The sequence below is a fragment of the Hyaena hyaena genome, unplaced genomic scaffold (assembly GCF_003009895.1).
Source record: "Hyaena hyaena isolate Hyena2069 unplaced genomic scaffold, ASM300989v1 scaffold_206, whole genome shotgun sequence".
Taxonomy (NCBI): domain Eukaryota; kingdom Metazoa; phylum Chordata; class Mammalia; order Carnivora; family Hyaenidae; genus Hyaena; species Hyaena hyaena.
Window position 1 is genome coordinate 559,908 of NW_024080840.1, and position 24,306 is coordinate 584,213.

General features: G+C 43.5%; 1 protein-coding gene across 2 annotated transcripts in view; it reads right to left on the reverse strand.

The window, feature by feature from the left end:
* The window catches only part of PRUNE2 (prune homolog 2 with BCH domain), a 254,834-nt gene that overhangs the window by 27,635 nt on the left and 202,893 nt on the right, over positions 1-24,306 (reverse strand). For both annotated transcript variants that reach the window (XM_039242178.1, XM_039242177.1), the window contains 3 exons: positions 14,227-14,306; positions 12,038-12,238; positions 2,515-2,688 (listed from right to left, as the gene is read on the reverse strand). In XM_039242178.1, the coding sequence (XP_039098109.1) occupies positions 2,515-2,688; positions 12,038-12,238; positions 14,227-14,306 (455 nt within the window). The remainder of the gene's footprint in view (positions 1-2,514; positions 2,689-12,037; positions 12,239-14,226; positions 14,307-24,306) is intronic.

Consider the following 24,306-nt stretch of genomic DNA (forward strand, 5'->3'; position numbering starts at 1 on the left):
TCTTGAACTCTGTTCTTTTAGACGGTGTACAAGGCCTCCTACCATAGCTCCTATCAAGGTCACCAAAGTGGAAGACCGCAGTATTCGTTCCGATACTGCTCTCACGTGCTCCCCGTCGGCAGAGCCCCTTGGCAGAGCCCGGCTTTGCGGCGAACTTGGGTGGTGGTTTTAATCACCGCCACCTTGCAGTTCTCAAGCTCCCGCTTTCACAATGCCAGACACCCCAGCAAGGCCTGCGCTCACTATGGGGTGCTGCTTCTCACACGCCCCTCAGAAGCCAGGAAAACAAACACAAGCGATTGGTAGCTGGGGAGTGTCGCTTTCTCATCGGTAGCATCTAAGGATGAGGCGTCAGCATCCAACACAGCAGACCAAGCTCTGGCAAATTCAGGCATTAAGATCTGATGCTGTCTTGACCTACAGAGCACAAAAGCTGTTCGGGGGTGGGGGAAAGAGGCAGCGCCCGGCTAATGTCCTGGAAGGATACGGCCAAGGGCACACTCATGCAGGCTGGAGCCCGGGGAAGGCCGAGATGGAGCCGGGGAGAGGGGAGGTGGCCGTTTCTTCCAAACACACCGGACAGACACATGGACAAAACCGAGCTCATGACACAGAGCGGAGGGGAGCGAAGGCCAGGGGAGGGGGTGGCTGGGATGGAGAGCACAGCAAACCAGGTTACCCATGTTGGCTCAGCCAAATTGTCACAGAATGTGATAGGCAGAAACATTGGCTTTTTTTTTTTTTTTTTAACCCTAGCGTGTCGATGATAATCACTCTTTCCTGATTTGGGCAAAGGACAGATGGGCTCAGGAGAGCTGGGAAGCAGGGATGTTGCTTCTTCACAACAAAGGGGCTCTTAAGGTAAGACCCCGCGTGGTAAACACTTACACCGATTACTACTGGGTGACTCTGATTTGTTTTCTACCTTTTTTGACCTTTTGTTTTGAATGGGCACAGGCTACTTTTATAATCAGGCTTTGTGTTGTTTTCTTTTTATTTCCAAAAAGCAAACAAACCCCAAATACCTGATGGGCAGTGCAAAGCAGGTAGGAGCTTCTGGGAAGATCTGGGGTGACGTTCAGGTTGTGGTTTTCGTCTTAAGAACAAAGGGGCTGACTCTATGGCTGGCCGTCTGTTTGTCTCAGCAAGATCAGGCCAGCTCTCATTCTGCGGGGCTATGGAAAGGTTTTCCCTTCAAGGAAACCACCTCCGGTCCCACAGCAGCTATCACTGGGCCCTATTACCACTGCAGGTCAAACAGTGAGGCGGGGCAAAGCAAGGTCATGGCCAGGGGCACCTCTGGGCATTTTCTTGCGCTATCCAGGTCGGAGTCCCTGGGTGACCCTGATACTTACACGGAGGGAGATAATCTGGCCAGCGGAAGGAAGTTTGAAGAAACAAAATGTCCTTCTGCGTGTTAGGAAACAAAAGCTACAGGTTTAATGCAGTGCGCAGACACTATTTCCCTGTTCCTGCTAAGGAAGAGAGAATGATTGCCTTATCAGCTTACACTGTTTTGGGAAGAGCTGAGTGGTTAGGGCGGTGGCTCAGGACTGCAGGAAAGGAGCGCATGCAGCAGAAAAAGAAAAGAAGCCGTTCGTGTTTCCTGAGGTTGACAACGTTAAATGCGTTGCTTGTGCTCATCTGGCTTTTTGTGAATCCCAAATTAAGCAAGGCTCCTGAAGCTCCAAAAAAGCACTGGAAATACAGAACACACAGTTTTTGACTCTGCCTTGTCAGTCAGTAAAGCAAGTGGAGGCTCTCGCTGGAAATGCCTGTTGTCAGGCACAGATGGAATGGAGTCCATAGAAAAGAAAGCTTCAAGTAGGGGAGAACTGACCAGGCTGAGTCTAAGAAGACTTCTTAAGGCTTCTAAGAGGATTCAAAGGACCATTTTGTTTTTAGAAGGAGTAGTGACCTTGCGATAGGTCGTGGTAGCACAGACTCGGAAGCTAGTCAGGTAAACCCCGCCACCATGAGAAGTGTGGTCGTCACCTGTCACCATACAAAATTATTACACTATTATGGACTACCTTCCCTGTGCTTTGCTTTCCATTCCCGTGACTTACGTATTTTATAACCGGCAGTCGGTAAGCATTTCAGAATGCATATAACTGTCGAATCACTTGAAACTAATACAACATTGTAGGTCAACTCTATTTAAAAAAAAACAAACAAAAACCTAACCTACAGCCGACCCACATGAATTCCAAGCAGACATTATTTAATTGGACAACTACAGTTTTCGAGAAGTTTGCACAGAAGATCATGGCTGTCAGATATGCGGCGTGAAAGAGTTTTCACACCGGAAAGCTATTTTTTGCATAGTAGGTTTCCCACTGTTTATTGAATTGGGCATGAGGTAATGCCCTCGGCTCTCTAGTCCCCTGAATATTGACTGCAGAACAGGGTTCTGAGGCTGTCACGCTGCAAAGAACCCTCGTTTCATTTTCCTAGTAGAGACGTGCGGCTGCCCTGCCCGCCACCTCCCAGAGCCGCAGAGAGCTGGGCTACCTCCGTGAGAGATGACTCTCCTATAGGGCTCGATGACCTTCATGTCAATCCGCTGCTCCTGTTCTCCGATCACCACCGTCCTCCACAGCCGGTTGTCTTCCCGCTCCTCCTCCGCAGTATACTCTGGAATGGACTCGGACTCTTGGCCAGAATCTTTGTTAGCTGTGGAACTTTCTGGAAGCGAAACACAGAGCAGGACTGAGGAGCAGGACTAGACAGCTGAGGCAGCTCCACAAAGGGCCATCTCCTGGCAGAGCCAACCTGATGGCCCCCTCTGTTTTGCACAGCCCTTATGGAGATGAATGTCGTCCCGGCCACATAAAAGACACTCAGTGAGGCTTTATTTATTGGCCGATAGGACAACCAAATCCATGCAAAGGCCAAGCTGATGGTAGGGACAGATGAGGGGCTAGCGCTGCCCTGTGTCGGTGGGCCAAGGGCATAGAGGCTGCTGCCATTTCATCCTTAAACATACAGGTCGAAGACCTGCAGACCGTCCTCATGGGTGACAGTCTATTTGTCGGGCACGGGTCATTTTGTTTCCCTTGGGCCACAGATCCTGGTGTATCCTGTGGTATGTGGATGAGCCTATCAGCCTAGGCCTCGCACTCTAAGACCCTTACAAAGGAGTTGAGCTCCCTTCCCTACTGGGAGCCAATTTGGGCAGAAATATAGTATGACTTCCTGTGGGCTTTTCAAAGTATGCTATGGAAAGATTTTTTTTTTTTTTAAATAAAGGTTTTATTTATTTCTAGGAGAGAGAGAGACAGCATGAGCAGGGGAGGGTCAGAGAGAGAGGGAGTCACAGACCGAAACAGGCTCCAGGCTCTGAGCTGGCAGTCAGCACAGAGCCCGACGCGGGGCTCGAATCCACGAACCGCGAGATCATGACCTAAGCGAAAGTCGGACGCTTAACCGACTAAGCCACCCAGGCGCCCCTGCTACGGAAAGATTTTATAGCAAGCAAGAAGCAGGCAACTTTGTAGACCAGAAATACTCTGAGACCAAAAATTTGTTATGACTCCTATGTGTGGGTATATGGGACAATACAAAAGCCCGCCAAGCCTTCTTTGGGGGGACAGTTACTACACGCGCTCATGCATCCACAAAAAAAGCAACCATGCTAAGTTTTTGAAGTAGCAGCTATTTCCATTTTTACTTCAACTACTAGTAGAGTTTAACAATGGTTATTCTCTGTATGTTCCAGTAATTTGAAGGGAAAGATTATTTAGAACCTTCATGGTAATTCTGTGAGATATGATCATTCTTGCTTTTCTTCATTCATGGGAAAAGACCTTTGATTTACATTGTACTTGTATTTATTTTACGGCACTTCGATCATAAGAATATTATTATTATCTACCATATGTCAGGCAGAGAGGCAGGCATTATAATAGGCCTGTGCACGGAAAAAGTGACTTTGAAGTAATTTGCTATCACACTACACCCTGCACGTGTGATTGTCTCATTCTCTTCATTTTACCAGGAGGCTGTGAATTCCTTGCGCCCGGAAATTGTACGCAAACCACCTTTGTTATTCACCCCCACCAACCAACCCCAGGCTTAGCTTAGAAACCTGCACAGAGCACTCAGTGAAAACCAAGGTGACTGGGTAAATAAAGGAAAGCTTGGACAAGTTCCTGGAAACACAGGTACTCTGTAAGGGGACCACAACAAAGCCATTAGGTTCTGGAAGATTCCTCAAGACAAGATTGCTCAAACGTGTCTAATTACCTGTGACTTAGAATAGCCAGGTGAAAGCCACTGGGGAAGCAGCCCTAGCCTTTTCTGCCAAGGCCAATGGCACCACCTACAGAGCTTGCCTCACTCCAGCTTCCTCTGCCTTCCTGCTAGCGGCCCTCATTTTACCCAGGACGGAAAACAGCAGCCTTTGGTTGCAGCCCAAGATCCGCATCCTTGGTGCAAACCCATCCATCTGCACTGGACTCCCTGTTTGGACTCCTTTCCTGCCTCTCCCTTCCTCTTGGCTGAGGGCCCTTGGACACTCATCCCAGTTTCCTTCCCGGGACTCTGTTCTCCATCTGGTCTCCGCGCCCTCGGAGCGCTGGGCTCTGACGTGGGCTCGTCTGCAATGTTCCTGTACGTACACTCTCTGCCTTGCAGCGAGCGCACGCTCTGCCAGCCCCTCTTTCTCCTTGCTTTTCTTCTGGTTGAAAAAAATAAAATGCTACTAAAAGTACAAACAGTACAGGCATTGTCCATGAAAACAGTAAAAATCACCAGCCCCGCTCTCACTCATTATTGTTTGCTCTGCATTTTTTTTTATTATGTACATGCACAGAAACATATTCCCCCCCAAATGTATGATTATTCCATATATCCTACATGTTTTGTACATTTGCTTTTATAATGTGCTCCTACTAATATAGCATAGGGTTCTTTTCATCTTAGCGAATATCAACCTTGCTCATCTTTTTTAACATTTATTTAGTTAGTAATCTCTGTATCTAACGTGAGGCTCAAATTCAAAACCCTGAGATCAAGTCACACACTCCTCCCACTGAGCCAGCCAGGCACCCCTAAACCCCGATCATTTAATTTTTTTTAAAGCTTATTTATTTATTTTGAGAGAGACAGAGAGAGCGAGCAGGGAAGAGGCAAAGAGAGAGGAAAAGAGAGAATCCCAAGTAGGCTTTATGCTGTTAGCACAGAGGCCAATGTGAGGCTCAAACTCATAAACTGTGAGACTATGGCCTGAGCTGAAACCAAACCCTGCTCACTTTTAAGTAGCCCTAGGGGTGCCTGGATGGCCCAGTCGGTTAAGCATCAGACTTAGGCTCAGGTCACGATCTCATGGAGCCTGAGTTCAAGCCCCGCACCAGACTCTGTGCTGACAGCTCAGAGCCTGGAGCCTGCTTTGGATTCTGTGTCTCTCTCTCTTTGCTCCTCCCCTGCCCGCACTCTGTCTCTCTCTCTCCTTCACAAACAAACAAACATTAAAAAAATTTTTTTCTTAAGTAGCCCCAGAAGGACACCTGGGTGGCTCAGTCAGTAGAACATGTGACTCTTGAACTCAGGGTTGTGAGTTTGAGCCCCACACTGGACATGGATCCTACTTAAAAAATAAAAAAAAACTACACTGGGTGTTATATGGAAACCAATTTGACAAAAAACTATTATAAAAAAATAAAGAATTAAAATACAATAAAAAGTAGCCCTAGGCTATTCCATTTTGCTGATGTCTTTTAGTTTGTCAGTCCCTTAGTGATGGAACTTTAAGTGTTATTCTTTTTTTTTTTTTTTTTTTTTTGGTAACTTAAGTGTTATTCTATTTTATTCTTACAGAGAATTTGCTTTAATAAGCATCTTGGTGCAGGTATCTTACCTCATTTGTACACATATTGCTGTAAGTTAACTTTCTAACAGTGGAATGCTGGGTCAGACACTATACACACTTAAAGTTTTTATGGATGTTTTTGCCCTTGAATGTATCACACCAAAATACATGAGACGTTGTTTCCTCACACTGTCAAAAACTCTGGAGGATATTAAAGTTTTTCACCCTTGACAACTGCCAGTGAAACTGGTCTCGCTCTTGTTTTTATTTGTATTCCTTTAATTATTAAAGAAGGTGAAAAGTTTTAAGTGTTTATTAGCTATTAACATTTCTCTTGCTGACAGGGAGGCACCTGTGAGGCCTTTGCCTATTGTGGTCCTTACTGATTTGCTGAAGTTCTTTATGTAGATCTTTGTCATGTTTCGCAATTCATTTCCTGCTTTGTGCTCAGCTTTAATTTTTTTTTAATGTTTATTTATTTTTGAGAAAGAAAGAAGGCGAGGGGCGCCTGGGTGGCTTAGTAGGTTAAGCGTCCGACTTTCGCTTAGGTCATGATCTCGCGGTTCATGGGTTCGAGCCCCGCGTCGGGCTCTGTGCTGACTGCCAGCTCGGAGCCTGGAGCCTGTTTCAGAGTCTGTAACTCCCTCTCTCTCTGACCCTGCCCTGCTCACGCTGTCTCTCTCTCTCTCCTAGAAATTAAAAAAAAAAAGAGAGAGAGAAAGAAAGAAGGCAAGCGAGTGGGGGAGGGGCAGAGAAAGAGAATCCCAAGCAGGCTACACACTATCAGCATGGAGCCCGATGTGGGGCTCGAACTCACGAACCATGAGGCCATGACCTGCACCAAAGTCGGACACCTAGCTGACTGAGCCACCTAGGCGTCCCCTGTACTTACTTAGCTCTGAAACTGATATTTTTTCCAAATAGAAATTTAGTATTTTTATACAGTTGGATCTGTTCATTTTTGTCTTTATGTTTTTTGATCCTTGTTTCACAGTAAGAAAGGGGAATTCTACCTAAAAGTATGTAGGTATACAAATACACAAGCCTTTTCCTGCACTTTATTTTTTTAAACAAAGCATTATTAGTCATTTTGGCACCAAAGTGTGGACTTTTTCTGTGCTGTTATCCCTGTTGTTTCAAAGAATGGAAGCGGGCAAGATGCCGATGTTATTTTTCCTTCCCCACCTTTTTCTGGTTGTTGTAAATGGGCAAATTACATTATTTAGCAGCTGAGCATACAGTAAATTTTCCCAGGGTTCATTTCTAAAAGTCAACAGTATAAGCAAGTAAGAAGCAAGGATGGCTTTATTTACTCCCTTGAATTAGCAATCTCTAGATCCTAATTCTTCCTCTTTACTCTAAATTACCATTCTCCCCCCCCCCCCACCCCAAGCCATCATTTTCTATTTTCAAAAACCTCAGGACTCCTTGAACTATCCCCAGGGCCTCCAAATTTAACTTTTGGCCTGATGCCCTCTTCACTAAGAAATGCTTGATTTTCTTGGTCTCCCCTCTTCAGTAACTAGCTTCTCTCCCAGGTGGTGGTGGAAGTCGATTAGGCCCTGGGGAGGAGTCACCTGGAACACTTTCCTTTGTCTTTTGCGAGATGACTTAGCACACAAGCTCCCGAATGTTCTGTGCTGGACAGACACCGTGGAGGATCCACTGTTGGTGAGCAAAATGGACTAGCTAGAGGTGGGATTAGCTGTGACCTACAGCAGGGATGAGCATCCGGGAACAGGGACTGGCTGCCTACACGGTGATCAGACACTGATCATGCGCCCCGTTTTAGCAGACGTGGTTTGAACTTTCTCTTGTTAAAGGAAAGACATTGTGTGTGCAGTTGGGAAGTTTTAAAATAAAGTTCTTTTGGTGACAAAGAGTAGGCAGGCAGTTTGTTTGAATGTGAAACTCAGCACACACAAGCACGAAGAAAATCGTCCTTACAGACCACACCATCTGGCACGGGGTTGCTTGTGGGTAAAACAAAACAAGATTAACACTTATTTTAGTCATGAGTAGTTTATGTGGAGAGTTAAAACACAGAATTGATTTTACAAGCTGGTCACCTGCCGGCTTGGAAAATAGTGGAAGATAGTAGATGGCAAAATTAAATAAAGGGACTCTCTAATTATCTGGAAAAAATGTTGGGGCACCTTATTCATACTGAAAACTGTCTGTTATTAGGGGTTAGTTATGAGAAAAGGGAGCTTAGATGAGGTCACTAAACATCAGGGGGTGCCTGGGTGACTCAGTCGGTTAAGTGTCTGACTTCGGCTCAGGTCATGATCTCATGGTTTGTGACTTTGAGCCTTGCATCATGCTCTGTGCTGACAGCTCGGAGCCTGGAGCCTGCTTCAGATTCTGTGCCTCCCTCTCTCTCTGCCCCTTCCCTACTCATGCTCTCTCTCTCAAAAATAAACATTAAAAATTTTTTTTAAACAAAAAACATCACTTAGGAGCCTAGGAGGAAAGTAATATAAAAACACATGAATGTGTCTTACAACATTCTTATCAGAAATATTCAGGCTAAAATTCCTGATCATTTTTCCATTTCCTGTAAGAAATGCTTTTGCTGAGATCTGAATGACAGTAAAAATAACTACGGTGAGTTTGGAAAATAGAGATAGTGTACCATGTTTCTCACCTCTGGATATTTTTAAGTTTCTAGGATTGATATATTAAAGCATTTTTTTTTTTTAAGTAAAAAGGCCCAGCTCTCCCTTATTCTGAAAGACTGACTTCCTAAGTCCCTCAGCATCTTCATATGTTTAGTATCTTTGGCAGCTGTAAATATCCTAGGAAGTCAAGCTGAATTCTGTCCTTCAAATTATATTTTCCAACTATCTGGACACAATTAGTAAAATTATACAGCAGTGGAGACCAGTTTAATGGTTTTTGAGAGTAAAATTCAAAAGTGTTTCATAAGCAGGGCGCCTTGGTGGCTCAGTCAGTTAAGCGTCCGACTTCGGCTCAGGTCATGATCTCACGGTTTGTGGGTTCAAGCCCCGCGTCGGGCTGTGTGCTGACAGCTAGCTCAGAGCCTGGAGCCTGTTTCAGATTCTGTATCTCCCTCTCTCTCTGACCCTCCCCTGCTCACGCGGTCTCTCTCAGAAATAAATAAAAACATTAAAAACAAATTTAAACAAAAGTGTTTCATAAGCAAAACCACATCATGGGCAAATAATCTGCCAGCAATGTTTGGTTATCAGCTACCGAATAAAACGGGTAAATGGCAGGGAAGTTTTTCAGGGGCTGGGTAAAGTAAGAGCCCTGATGTCACGAAAATGGCTGGGTAAAAAGGCTTCTAAATAAATGGAAGGGTAGGTTATCAGGCTGGGCTTTGCGTGTGTCAGCCTCATCCAGTGCAAGATCCTCTCGTATTTATTGTTAGCATAGTATGCAGAAGGAGTAAGGTCCAGAAGTCATGGATGACAGCTCAGGGTTCAAATGCTGGCTCTGACATTCACAAGCTATATGACCCTAGGTAAGTTGTTTAACCAATCTGTGCTTCTGTGTTCTTATCCTAATATGGAGCACATATGATACCTACTACTCATATACGGACATTCACGGAGCTGAGGATTAAAATGCTTCAGATTTATAAAGCACCCAGCAAAGTCCTGGTGCATAGTAAGCACCATGAAAGGGTTCATTAGATGAATCACTGACCAAACATTTTGAAACACTGTGTCTTCAAAACTCCAATTGTGTTTAGAACGGATACATTTGGTTCAAAATGCTCATGCAAGAGACCCACAAACATTGAAAATGCTTTCAAGCATTTACTCGGTACTTTGGGACTTAAACCTTTCATCTCTCTTATACAGTCTCTCTCTTTTTTTTTTTTTAATTTTTTAATGTTTTATTTATTTCTGAGAGAGAGGGAGACAGCGTGAACAGGGGAGGGTCAGAGAGAGAGAGGGAGACACAGGATCCGAAGCAGGCTCCAGGCCCTGAGCTGTCAGCACAGAGCCCAACGTGGGGCTCGAACCCACAAACCGTGAGATCATGACCTGAGCCGAAGTCGGACACTTAACCGACTGAGCCACCCAGGCGCCCCAGTCTCTTATACAGTCTCTTATCTACATCTGAGTGTTTATAAAACAAAGCTCTTCAGACGCTTTCTGTGTTTTAAATGCTTCACGTTCTTGTTTGTTTAAAACAGGGTCTGGACATACATCTTTCATTTGAAAATCAAAGTGGGCTTTAAAAAGTCAACTTACATTAAAATTCTGTCCTTTGATTTTAAGACCTAAATGTAGGGTGGTGGTTGGTAAACTGGTTCTCTCAACAAAACCGTGTCGGCTGAATAAAAGGAACGATGTCAGCAAGTGACAGCTTTAATTACCAGCTTTTCAGCCACCACCACTTTGCTTGGCAGTTTTGCTATTTATAAAAATAAAAGGTTCAGATGTGGTGTGACACGGAGCTCTACGACATCAGGGAGGTACAGGGGGAGAGAGGGAGGGGCCAGCTCACGCCACAGCTGTCTTCTGTGGGATCTGAGTCAAGGCGTGACTCTTACACGTGGGAATCTATCAGCAGGAATGGGACTGGAGCGGCTGGGGGCCGCTGGGGTGGGCAGAGTAGCTCGGAAGAGTCTCTGACATGCTAGGAAAGAACATGAACTCAAGCCCTTTAACCCTCTATTGGGGTATTTCAACTTACAGAGTCAACCATCCAGATAACTGTAGCAATCCGAGAACACAGTAACAATGCAATATAAAATCTCTGTGTTCACATCGAAAGCTATAGTACAAGTAGCTTAGCCAGTTTTTTTTTTTTTTTAATTTATTCTAACTAACCCTTATCTTTTGTGAAGGCAGGGTCTGAATCTGAATATTGGTAGGAGTCCTGAGGGCACAGAGATCATTGGTGGAATTGCTTAACTGATTTGGGGAGTTTCCTAATTACCTTCTCTTACGAATGACACTGCTGGAATTAGCACGGCTGTAAGTGTCAGGGCATCGTTCCATTGTGCTATTTCCTTTTTGGCCGTAATAGTTTTCACAGTGCAACAGCTGTGGCCAGGATACTCTCACTCTGAATTTCAAATATTACAAAGTCAGAGAATGCCACCCTGCAAAGCAGAAACTGTGGGATGCCATTTTATACAGCAAATGCTTTGTGTTTGTATATTTCTTATCAAAGCCGGTTTTACTGAGCAAGAGAAGGAACGAAATGAGAGCGATATTCCAATCAGGCATGTCAAGTGTTTGAGCCACCAACTTTTGACTTTTCTTCCTTTTTATTCTTCTCCTAGCACCCCTGGGTGGCCCCCTGACTCCTTCCTGCTTTATCGGACTTATAACAACAAACCTAATAAAGTCCCTGCCTTTGCAGAGCAGACATTCTAGTGGGAAGAGAAAGGCAGTAAGTATGCAACCAAATAGTTAAATGATAGGATTTCAATTACTGACACATGGAAAATAAAATAAGTAGAGGGACTGAGGCACTTGGATGGCTCCGTCAGTTAAGTATCCAACTTCAGCTCAGGTCACGATCTCACAGTGTGAAAGTTCGAGCTCCGAGTCAGGCTCTGTGTTGACAACTCAGAGCCTGGAGCCTTTTTCGGATTTTGTGTCTCCCTCTCTCTGCCCCTCCCCTACTCACACTCTGTCTCTCTCTCTCTCAAAAATAAATAAACATTAAAAATTGTTTAAAAAAAAGAAGTAGAGAGATAGAAAGTGACTGGGGGGGGGGGGGCAACGGGCAGGAGCACCTTTGATTACAGAGGCCAGAGAAGGCCTCTGATGGCATCTGATTAAGATCTGAGTAAAGAGAAGGAGCCAGCTATGGAAGGAACTTCAAGGAAGAACATTCCAGATAGTGGGCACTTGTACAAAGAAACTAGTAAGCTCTAATTTCTCTGCTTCAAATTTTATCTTCCAGATTAAATTCGTTCTCTACAAATCCAGCCCTAATTTTCTCATAACACAGCATGTAATAATGTTCTCACAACCCCAGTGCCAAGCACCAGGCCTGCCGATAACAAGCATTTAAGAAAGGAACAATGGCTATGTCTGACCTCTGTGAACCATACCTGTACTATCATACTCTAAACTGTTCAATCACAGCCACCTATGACCTGAGCTGCAAAGAGGATCTTCTAGAAATCACAGAAAGGAGGCAGCAGCAACCAATGGGAGGTTTGTTCTTAGTGCCACTTAAGTACCCTTTCACTTTTCACATAACTTTGGCCTTGACAACTTGGCAACTTACCATGCCCAGTGTACTCAAAAGAATCTGCTTCATCAGGGGTATCAAGTTCATCCACATTGATATCGATTTCATCAGGACTGTCCAGGTTGTCATCAGAGAGAATAGACCCTTCACTTTGGTCCAGAGAAAGATTGATATTTGGAGCCGTGAGCTTGATTCTGCGAGGATGGGTGTCATTAAGATCCAGAGAATTGGGAGGTTCTAAAGAAGAAAAAAAATAGCAACATCAAGGACTAGACTGTATACGTGGCTGCCAACAGTGGGTGTGGGCCCCACTGAAAAACATTTTTAAGGCCCTTCAGCAAAGGCACACCTGCTAAAAATCCTTATATGCAATTTGGATCCCTTTCTTGACCAGCAGGCCTCAGGACTGGCTTGTCCCAGCCAAACGCCCTGGCCACGTAGACATAAAAAGTGGAGTCCTTGCTAAAGGAGCAGAAAACCAGTTTTCAGAACTACCGTGTTCAGGTTTGAGACTTTGACCCTGATATCACGTAGAACTGAATTTTTATGATGCATGAGAAAAACAGCTAAGCTTATATAGATCTCATAAAGGTTCATTTGACATCTCCTATGGAATGAAGGATATCAACTTTATCTACTCATCTATTATGTTCATAGTTACTCCCCAGATACTTCTCTTCAGTTCCTGACAACTCTGGGTATAATCTGTAGTTGTCTTTCTTTGACCGGCCTTCTTCTTCTTCCTTTTTTTTTTTTTTTTTTTTAATAAAACTGAGGTATACTCCCAAATTGCATTCTTGGCTCAAGCGGTCACCACCCTTTATGCCGATACTGTCTGACATTGGCTCCTGTAACATAAGTGATAGGTCTTTGTATGTTAAGGCTCATGGAAGTAGCTCCCACCCTCTCACTGTGATATGCATCTTGCTGCCAATGTGTTTCTCCCTTAACAGAAGTAGAGCCAGAGAAGTCATTTTAAACAAGTCAATCCCAAGTCAACAATAATAGAGAGATGGCCTAATAGAGAGATGGCCTAAAGATAGAGATTTTAGGATTCCCTATCACAAAAATTTTGAAAGGCCATCTGGTATACCTCTCAATTCTAAAATTCGAACTCTGGTCTTATCTTAAGGAAGGTGACACTGTTTCTTCATTAAAATTTTTTTCTCTGTACAGAACATCACCCAAACTGTGTTCCATGTAATGTGTTTATGTATTATACTTGAAGGAAGTTATCTATTGGCCAGTAAGTTTGAAAACCATTTGGTTTCTATATTACAGGAATTCTCAGAGCAGTATTCTCCCAAATTTTGTGATGATAAGGTCCATACAGCTATTGAGCACCTGAAATGGACCTAGTGCAATCGAAGAGCTGAACTTACCAGATGTATCTTAAGTTTTCATTAACTTAAATAGCTACGAGTAGCTAACCGCTATCATATAGGATAACCATGGCCTTAATACCTGTATTATCCAAAGTGCATTGTGAACCTTCAAGAGTGGTGTAGACATACAGTGGCTAGTAGGCTTACTGGACCCTAGATAGAACATTTAAAACTAATTATGTCACATGACTAGTGTGACATATCTTGAAAAATGCACTTTAAATACTTGGACAGAAAAAAAAAAAAAGGCAAAGAATTACTGTTTCTTGTTCCATTCTAGGCTTGGCCAGTAACATCAGGGCCAACATTCTGGAGCTGGTACGGTGCAAAGGAGTGTCCTTAGTTACAAGAGAAAGTGTAGGATGCAGCTGGAAATTTAAAATTCTCTTTCGATATGCCTTGAGCTGTAAACCCATGGGATATAGGGGCTTTGTCTGTTTGCTTTAGCAATCAGGATACTGAGCTTCCCTGACATCACGTTTTTAATTGTAGATATTCTGACAGTGAAGTACAAACATGGTGAGCCTACATGCTCATTAGGATTTGGTATTATGGTATAGGGCAGCCACTTACTACAGGCACTGAAAGCCCTGGCCGCCCCAGCTGTGGCCCAGGAGGGCAAAGGCGGCCCACATGAGGAAGCATCAGTATTCAAGTCAACCCTGCAATTAACCAAATCGAGCCTAACACCCTCCTCACACATATGTTTTTTTCTCTCTCTCTCTTCACTTTTATCGCTGAAATCACAAGTAGGAGGCCTAGGAAATGGTTCTCTCACTGAATATGACAATGTTTGGATACAGAATACTGCCGAAGGAAATGAAGCGATGCCCCTCTCACCAGGCCTCATGTCTGCAGCACTGGGACTCAGCATTCCGTCCTCCAGGGGGATGTCCATGCCTACATCCTCTGACAGCAGTCTGAAAAACAGCAAAGCAGAGTGTGTAAAAAAATCATGTGGGATTCAATTTTCTCTGAAAGGGCAATCCAGAGATTCCAGGGTAACACTTTCACCTCACTTGGAATAAACCCAGTGTGGGTACCAAGTCCATTGTAAGTGGTCCCATTGAGAATTAAGACTCTCCACGGTTACTGTGACTAAGAGCCATGGGTACCAATTTCACTCTGTGCACACAGGAAGTCATTTCTCCTACCAGCTCACATAAGTAAGCACACACCAAAGGGGGTAAAAATCAGAAACTGGAAAAGCAAGTAACTAATAAAATATACTTAAGGTGGGCATTTAATACTTTTTCAACAAGGGAGGCAATTTCTGTGCTTTGGAGTCAAGATGGGACTGACTTTGTCTAGATCTCTTCCTCTGTGTAAATTTGAGCACATAAAATTGCTGTGGGGCAGAGGAAAACATACTCTGCTGCTCTCTCTTTATCAGTGAAATAGGGATACACCACCTACCTCGTTGAGTTGCTGAAAAGTTAATAATGTCGATATTAATTAAAACCGATAAATGCCAAGTGCCTAACATTCCAGAGAAGGTACCAACTAATACCATTTTCTGTCCTTCTTTGAATATTTAAAGATTCATTGTGAATTATACGTGGGTGAAGACAGTTCTGGTCATGAGTTACTCTCTCTTCTCTCTAAACAGTAGTGAGCCCAGGGCTGTTTATATGGAAGCCAAGTGTACAGGAATAGGAAAATCCTAGAGACAATTGTGACAAAAGCATATGCTCTCAAGGACCACTGTTCAGAGTGAATTCCCTCTGACTTATTTTTACCTCCTGCCACTTGTTCAGTATATCCCCATTTGTCGTGATAATATATTTTTCTTCTCTTAAAAAAAACTTTTTTATGTTTATTTGTTTTTGAGAGAGAGAGACACAGTGTGAGCAGGGGAAGAGCAGAGAGAGAGGAAGGCACAGAATCCGAAGCAGGCTACAGGCTCTGAGCTGTCAGCACAGAGCCCGACAGGGGACTCAAACTCACGAGCTATGAGACCATGACTTGAGCCTAAGTCAGATGCTTAACTGACTGAACCACCCAGGAGCTCCAATATAGTTTTCTTCTTGATGGCTTCAGTGTAACGTCACTCATCTAGGGTGAGTCCTCGTGATACAGGCACTGATCTAAATTTAAGCATGATAAACCTTTGTGTTAGTGTTCTCAATTTAATCAGTCCCTCTCTGTTTTTGACACTTTTCTCCACTTGAATCTGGGTCTCCTAAATTTGGAATCTGCTTACCTGGATGATTAATTTCTCCAGGACCCACGTCAACCTTCTTATTGTCAGTGGAGCACTATGCTAAAAACGAAATTCTACGTCTCTAGTGATTATGGAACTTGCTTCATTTATACAACAAGTATGCAGTGACTATCTCCTATGTGCTCTGGGTATCGAAGAACAGAACAGATGAGCCTCATTCCATGGAGACAGGACAATGGGGATAAAACAGTGACTATTGCCAATAACTCAGGGCTGCTCTCGGAGAGAAGTGAATGTCCATGTGTTTACCCATCAACCCCGAAGAGCCCTTCAAAGACACAACCTCAGGGAATTTCTCCATACACTTGCTGAGGCTTCTATTCTGTGTCTTCTCCAAAATGAATCCTGCGCCCAGGCAGAAAGACAGTGAGCAAGAGGTTGGTGTGTGAGTCCAAGGCAATAATAGATTGGCAGGAACAAGGTAAGTGGTGTCAGAAAGAGATGCGCCACTGGGTGGCCACAAACCAAATTGTCCTGCAATAGAGGTGGGTGGAGAGCAGAGAAGGCCTGTGCTAGGCCCCAGGTTTGAAAGTCCTGGGGTTTTCTGTGATGCTGGAGCTTTTCAGATTTCCGTACAACGATCCCTTGTTATGTAAAGTCATCTCTATGTGTTCTCCTTGACATGCACCCTGGAGTACCTGTAAATTACTACTTAAGAGCAAGTGGATCCCAATCTTAGTCCGAACCCTCACTGTGTGTCATATGACAAATTACTTAATCTTTCTGTGCCTCTGTTTCCACACCAATAAAAAAAGAAGAAGGTACTATGCCAAAAAATAACACTAAAAGGAAAAGACGTTATCCATTATTATTGTTGTTCTTTTTGTCATCTATTATAACTGCCTTCTCTATTAGCCTCGAAGCTTCATAAGAACAAGAACCATGTCTGTCTCCACTATTATGTCTCCAGCACTTGGTAGAAGTCAATACCCAATAAATATGTGTTGCACTGAATTACTGAGCTTGAAATCACCTAAATGCACATGTATATTATTTCCTGTAGCCCTCTACGAGTCAAGGTTAAAAGAAAAAAAAAAAAAGACATCATAGTCGTACCTATTTTATAGAGCACATAAGCGTGCTGGCCTTAGCTCAAAAATAAATATGAAGGCTGTAAAATAAATAGATAGTATCAGTCTCAAATTTTTGTAGGTTTTATTTGCGACAACCATGGATGAGCACGGAAGGTATTGTGCTAGGTGAAATCAGCCAAAGAAAGACAAATACCATATGATCTCACTTTTATGTGGAATCTTTAAAACCAACCAACCAACCAACCAAACAAACAAACAAACAAAAAAGAGCAGAAATAGACCCACAAATACACAGAACAAAATGGTGGTTGCCAGAGGGCAGGAAATGGGGGATGGGCAAAATGGGTTAAGGGGACCAGGAGACAGGCTTCCAGTTATGGAAAGACTGAGTCGCGGGGATGAAAGGTACAGCATTGGGAATACAGGGGTGTTGTAACAGTGTTGTACGGTGACAGATGGTAAGCACAGCGTAACATACAGACGTGTCAAATCACTATGCTGCACACCTGAAATCAAGGTAACATTGTGTGTCAAGCACACTACAAAATTATCTGTAGGTTTTCTTAATGTTTGTAAGTTATGGGAAACATCAGGGAATAATTGAAAGAGTCCCATAATTGTAAGTTATGGGAAACATCAGGGAATAATTGAAAGATAGGAGGTTATAGTTCTGGATTTTAATTCTACATTAATATTGACAAACTGATTAGCCCTGAGAAAATTGTCCAACCGCCTCCACGTTTTTAAGTTGAGATAATAAATACCTAATATCTCAGTGACTATGGAGAATAAATATAATACATATGTGAGCGCTCTGTAAATTATAAAGCATTGGCTAAGTTTAAGGGATTACATGCCCTCATTATAGACATATTAGTGACTTAATTGAAGCACATGCCATCATTGGGCAAAACATAATTAAGGTTGCTACACTGTGGGTATTAACCCAGGTGAGAGAAAATTTCAGTGTGGCATAAATCTCCATAGAGCCTATTAGTGCTCTGAACTCACTGATGGTAGTGAATGGAGCCTTTGTCTGTCAATATTTTTTTGCAACACAGAGCAGAGATCCTGTTAAGAAGGTGCTAGGAATCCAGTGGTAGCATGCAAAGGGGGTTAAGAAAGCTGAAGGTAGTGGTCAGGGGTGATCAGAAAGGAGGGATTCTCTGACCATGGATATTACAGATGGCCATAGGACATTTTACAAAACCACAGGGACAGAGAAGGAAAGCTGAACCAAAATAGCCTGGAGGCAAAACCCTGAAAGAAATGCAAGTTGTGTTCATTGTAAATACTTCAGCCACATTCATGCCCTGGATCTGTAAATATTTATAGAAATGACGTGGCCGACCAGAGTCGCTGGCAGTTGAGCAACACGGAGTCTTGAGATCAATAGTGGATTGCCTCTTGGGATCTATTAGGTAACAAATCAGTTCAGCATGAAGGTAAATATTTTACCTTATCCATCCATAGCCATACTTAATTTAGGGTTTTCTGTCTACAGAATGGAGCTACCAAAGAGGCTGAGGGAACTGTAAAATACAAGTGAGCCTCTAAGGCTGACATCTCAACAGATGCTCAGCTCTATGTCTCCATCTAGAGGATGGATGCAGAACTGTTTGTTTGCTGGATGGTTTTCTACTCGTTACTGCTCTCCACCAAATATTTCTGGCTCTCGCATTCTGGGCACAGGGTAAAATTGTACTTTCCTGCTCTCCTTTGAAATTAGTGTGGCCAGTCGATTTGCTCTGACAAATGAAACAAGAGCAGAAGTGGTAGGTGTCACTTCTGGGCAGAAGGATTAGGGAGGAGCAAGCACGTAGGTATCATGAGCTGCTTCCCATGTTGGGTGGTTGAGTTGGGCCTCTCTGTCAGGCTGCGGCTAAGTGGCTGTGAGGAGCAGAGGCCCCTACTCAAGCTCACTGAATACGTAAAGAAGAAAGGAATTTTTGTTGCGGTTTGCCCAAAGATGTTACCACATCCTAATCCTGCCCATTCGGACTAGTACTGCTGGCCTTTATTATTCATTTTGAAGAGAGTGTCTATCTTACTCTCACTCTGCCCTCATCTGGGAAATCTATTTCCCACATTCTCAACCTAGGCTCATGGGGATGGTACACATCATGTCTGGGTTACTCACGCACAAAAGAATATTTTTAACGTTCGGAAGGGCATCAAATGCTTTCAAGTAGTTTTATAAACTTGAGTATCTACATACCATCTTGATGGTTTTTCCATCTAGTGCCTGTTAATTTGCTTAATGTTTTTCTCTAAATCGACTTCTTTTTGTTAAGTAAATTTATTTTGAAAGGAATGTCTGTATCAGTAGGTATATACGGAAACTTAAAATCACTTGCCTAAAATAGTCACATAAATGAGATATAATAAAAATAAAATGATGCTATTAAATTCAAGGTAGAAACGCCAGGGCTTTCCTTCAAGACTTTCTCTCTTTGTTTAAAAAACAAAATAAAACATCATGATCTCCTGGTCTGTGGGATCGAGCCCCTCATCAGGCTCTGTGCTGACAGCTCGGGGCCTGGAGCCTGCTTCCAATTCTGTGTCTCCCTCTCTCTCTCTGCCCCTCCCCTGCTTGTGCTCTCTCTCTGTCTCTCAAAAGTAAATAGTCTGGCAAAGCATACTGCCCTGGATCATTATAAATACAAAGAAATGCTAGATAAGATTAAGCACCAAAACGGTAATTTCCAAACTTGAAAGAAACCAAGGGAAATCCCCAGGTGCCAGAAACAGAGCTTCTCCAGAAAGCTGATGGAAAAGTAGCCCACAGGATTTTGGACTGGACACAGGCTTCAGGGCTCCACAGGAGAAGTGACCTCCAGGGGCTGGAAGAAAGGCCTAGATCAGAACTTCTAAATAAAGCAGTGGACCTTAAAGAACTGCCCCCTTACTGAAAAAAGGATGGATGAGAAGAAACTCTAGTCTCTGGCCTTGGAAAGCAAGTGTGCCTGGAATCTTGAGGGGAAAATGAGAAGCACTCTACAGAATTATAGATGCTTCTTGTATGCCAAGCACGTTTCAATTTCTATTACCCGAATGATGCAGGGAACCCAAGTCAAGAGATTAAAACTAAAATTCATTTAGGACCATTGAAGGCCTTAGAGCCTTAGGGTTCCAGATGACTCAGATGTGAAACCAGTTGGGAGTGCTACTTTTTCAATCTAGGATTCATTGGAAATTCACTTAGGAGAAAGAAACAACCCTCTGAAAGATGGGCTCACACCAAAACAAAACAAAAACAAAAACAAAAAAACAGCAGATGCAGTAGACAGAAGAACTAGCAATCAAAGCCCCCCTCTGCCAAAAAGGAACAATATGAAAGACATTGTAATGATTAAAGAACAAATTTTAACCCTCTGTTGTAAGAAAGCACTGAGATCTGGGGCTGCTGGTCATAGCTGGTAGTACTGTCACTTACCCTGACTAGCCATGCTGCTTTAAAAAGGAACATCTAAAAATAATAATGCAGAGGGGCGCCTGGGTGGCTTAGTCGGTTAAGCGTCCGACTTTCGCTTAGGTCATGATCTCACGGTTCGTGGGTTCGAGCCCCGCGTCGGGCTCTGTGCTGACTGCCAGCTCAGAGCCTGGAGCCTGTTTCAATCTGTGACTCCCTCTCTCTCTTANGTGGGTTTGAGCCTCGCGTCGGGCTCTGTGCTGACTGCCAGCTCAGAGCCTGGAGCCTGTTTCAATCTGTGACTCCCTCTCTCTCTTACCCTCCCCTGCTCACACTGTCTCTCTCTCTCCTAGAAATAAATAAAACATTAAAAAAAAATAAAAAATAAAAATAATAATGCAGAAAAGGGGTGCTTGGGTGGCTCAATCAGTTAAGTATCCTGCTTCAGCTCAGGTCATGATCTCACGGTTTGTGGGTTTGAGCCTCGCGTCGGGCTCTGTGCTGACAGCTCAGAGAGCTTAGAGCCTGCTTCCGATTCTGTGTCTCCCTCTGTCTCTGTCCCTCCTCATCTTGTGCGCTCTCTCTCAAAAGTAAATACATAAAAGATTAAAAAAATCTTTTTAAGTATAATAATGCAGAAGGGTTGACAATAAAGTGACATAGAAATTGTCAGAAAAATATTAACCACAGCAAACATCATAATATTAATATCAAACAAGATAAACTTTAGGCAGAAAAGCATCATTAAGCTTACAAAAGTTACTATTTCACGATAAAAGAAAAAACTCTTCAGAAGATATAATAATCCAGAACCTATATGCTTTCAACAACAGCCCAAAAATAAAACAAAAACTGTATGTTATAAGGAAATATTAATTTTGTGTGGGCATATTTAAATATACTTCTCAAGAACTTATAAGTCAATCTGAAAAAAGGCATAAAGATATAAACCTGAACAATGTAATAATATAGCTTGATCTAACAGATCTGTACTCAATAAAAGTATACAATTTTTTCAAGCTTACAGAAACTGACTATATAGAATGTCTCATAAAATACCAGAAGTCAATAGTCATAGTCTCTGACTTCAGGGACATACATCTAGAAATCAATCACGAGAAGACACTTTAGAAACCGAAAAAGCCCACTTGTAAATAACTGACAGTAAAGCCCTATGAATCAAAATTTGTGAAGGTGGCTAAAGAAATTCGTAGAGGAAGACAAATAGTTTTGAATTCAGATGTTAGAAAATCAAATGGACTGAATTAGTGGAGTTCAACTCAACCCAGGAAGTCAGAAAAAACCGTGCTCTTGTGTGATTCAATGCACTTTTTTTTAACTTTTAAAAATCTTTATTTATTTTTGAGAGAGAGAGAGAGAGAGAGGCAGACAGACAGAGCATGAGCAGGGGAGGGGAAGAGAGAGAGGGGGACACAGAATCCGAAGTAGGCTCCAGGCTCTGAGCTGTCAACACGGAGCCCAATGCAGGGCTCAAACCCACAGACTGCAAGACTACGACCTGAGCCGAAGTCGGACACTCAACTGACTGACCCACACAGGCACCCCGATTCGATGCTATTTGTATTGAATCTGTGTACCACCTCTTGTGATCATGAATACTAACGGGCGGAACAGTGACATAAGTAGATTCTTTCATAAATTTGAAAATGGATTCCACATGCATTAGTTGATTTTGTATTTCCGGTACTTCATAAAGCAGCTAGCACGTAGTAGCATGGCATTAGTAGCAGTCACCTAGTGAATGACCACAAACACAAAAATTTTGGACAAAAGTAAATGCACCTTCTTAGACCAGATACAAAGATAAGCCCATTCTACATTTTACATTCTTCCAGCATGTCTGAATCTGGAAGAATTTAATTGTTGTTATAGCATTAGCCTTGCTTGAGATCAGGTTCCTCTAATAGGAAAGGAACAGTAAACCAAGATTTGGCACACGCACACACACACATGCACACACACACACACACACACACATCTAGCATTTCTAGATGGTAATTTTCCTGACAGGCATAAACACCCAGAAGTAGGTGGCAACCCTTCTGAAGAATAATCATTCTTCTAAGATTGGCCACTAAAAAAAACAGGTCTGTAGAGGTTAGGGCAGCAGGTTAAGATCTTAATTGTTCTTAAGAAACATATCAGATTGTTATGCTGTGATATTTTGGGGAAATGATTACATAAAGAGAAAGTTCCTTTATGTCAGAGTTGCTAAAAAATTCTCCTGGCTTCCTCCTGGTCAAGTAAGATATACAGGACTGCTAAAGTGGCTTCCTCTAGAAATGGCGATAAAAGGAAAAAAGAAAAACCAAACACAACTTGTCATGAGGTGCTTGCCTTCCTTTTTTTTTTTTTTTTAATATATTTTTAATGTTTATTTTTGAGACAGAGACAGACAGAGCGCGAGCAGGGGAGGGGCAGACAGAGAGGGAGACACAGAATCCGAAGCAGGCTCCAGGCTCTGAGCCGTCAGCACAGAGCTGGACACAGAGCTCAAACCCACAAACTGTGAGATCATGACCTGAGCCGAAGTCAAACACTTAACTGACAGCCACCCAGGCGCCCCTGCCTTCCTTTGTTACATACATAAATTAGCCCTTTAAAGCCCAATGGTTGGCGGACTGCTGCTTCAGGTTTCTTGTCTGATAAAGGAGGTTACACAATTTAAGGTAAGAGTGCTTGTCACGCTGTGGACCCCAGGGCACTTACCAAATTACTCAAGTGGGAGGCAAGCCAGAGGCTGCCCTGGGTTTTACTCTGCTTAATCATGCTGATCCCCAGGAAAGGAAGGGAGCTTAGGTCCCACAACAGGAAACGTGGGTTGAGCCCATAAAATGAGGCTCTTGGCAACAATTAGCTGCTCAGCTGGGCTTCCTAGAAGAGATCAGCGCTGTGGCCCCTCAGGGACACCAATGTGTAAAGGCTCAAGTCCATCCTTTCCTTGCAGAAACCTGCTTCCCCTTTTCTCTTTCTAATTTTACTCCCCACACCCTCCAGATCACTCACTGTATACTCTTCTAAACCTAACCTTCTTGTTGAAATCCCTTCAGTGTTCCCCACTGCCTGAAGGAAAGGACCTTGAGGTCTTCCCGGTCTGTCCCCCTTCCCCATGCCAAACTAGAGCCTCCTCTCTTATTTCCCACTCCCTACTTGGCCCTGCTAATCTTGCTCATCTTCTATCACTCAGCTTGGATATCTCAGTAACTGACCACCCCCAACGCCTACAGATGGGCTAGGCTCCATAGTTTCTGGTGCTCACTTCAAATCAGATACTTTTCATACTTTTTATAATCATCTATTCATAACTTGTCTACTGCCCCACGCTGCACACCTCCAGTCCTATCCCTCCCTCCACATAGGCAAAGGACTCCATGTGGTGCTTAGCACAGAGCCTAGCATGTGGTGGAGACGAGGAAATAACTATTGAATAAATACCTGCAGATGTGAAGGCTCCCTGCTCTTCTGGTGAAATGCTTCTCACAGTGTCTTACCACATATCGGAACTTGATCCTCAAAAGTCTCTACCGACAAATTACTTTTGTTAACAAGTTAAGCTTTCTTTAAACCATCATTTAGAAATGTTAGTTGAGCCTTACAGAAACGATATTATAAAGAAGCCATTGCTCTAAACATAATTAGGTAAAATTCACCCGGGAGAGTTTACTGAGCCCTCTACCTCAACAATAAAAGCTCCTCTCTGGGGCGCCTGCGTGGCTCAGTTGGTTGAGCATTCAGCTCAGGTCATGATCCCAGGGTTGTGGGATCAAGCCTTGCATTAGGTTCCGTGCTGAGCATGGAGCCTGCTTGGGATCTCTCTCTTTCCCTCTGACCCTCTCCCTGCTCGCATGCTCTCTTTCTCTCTAAAATAAAAATAAAGAACTAGAATAAAAAATTTAAAAGCTCCTTCCTGATATTAGGAGTATGTGAGGGTGGGGCGGGGGGGGCTAAGCAAGGAGAGGTCCTCACGAAGGGCGGGGAGGAGATGTGGACAACTGTTGGTCTTCAGAATTGAACCCAGCCTTCAGTGCTGGGAACAACGGCTTCTGCAGATGACCAAGTGACGGCGTCTGGCACAGGCTCCTACAGTCCTGCCCACACCCCCTTCCTCCCCCCCCCCATCTCACTAGCTCAACACCACCCAGAATTTATCCTTTGAGGAGAACTCCCTGGCCTCCCCTTGCCTAAGGAGACACGCTCAAGAGGGTTCTTCTCCCCAACAGCGCAATGCA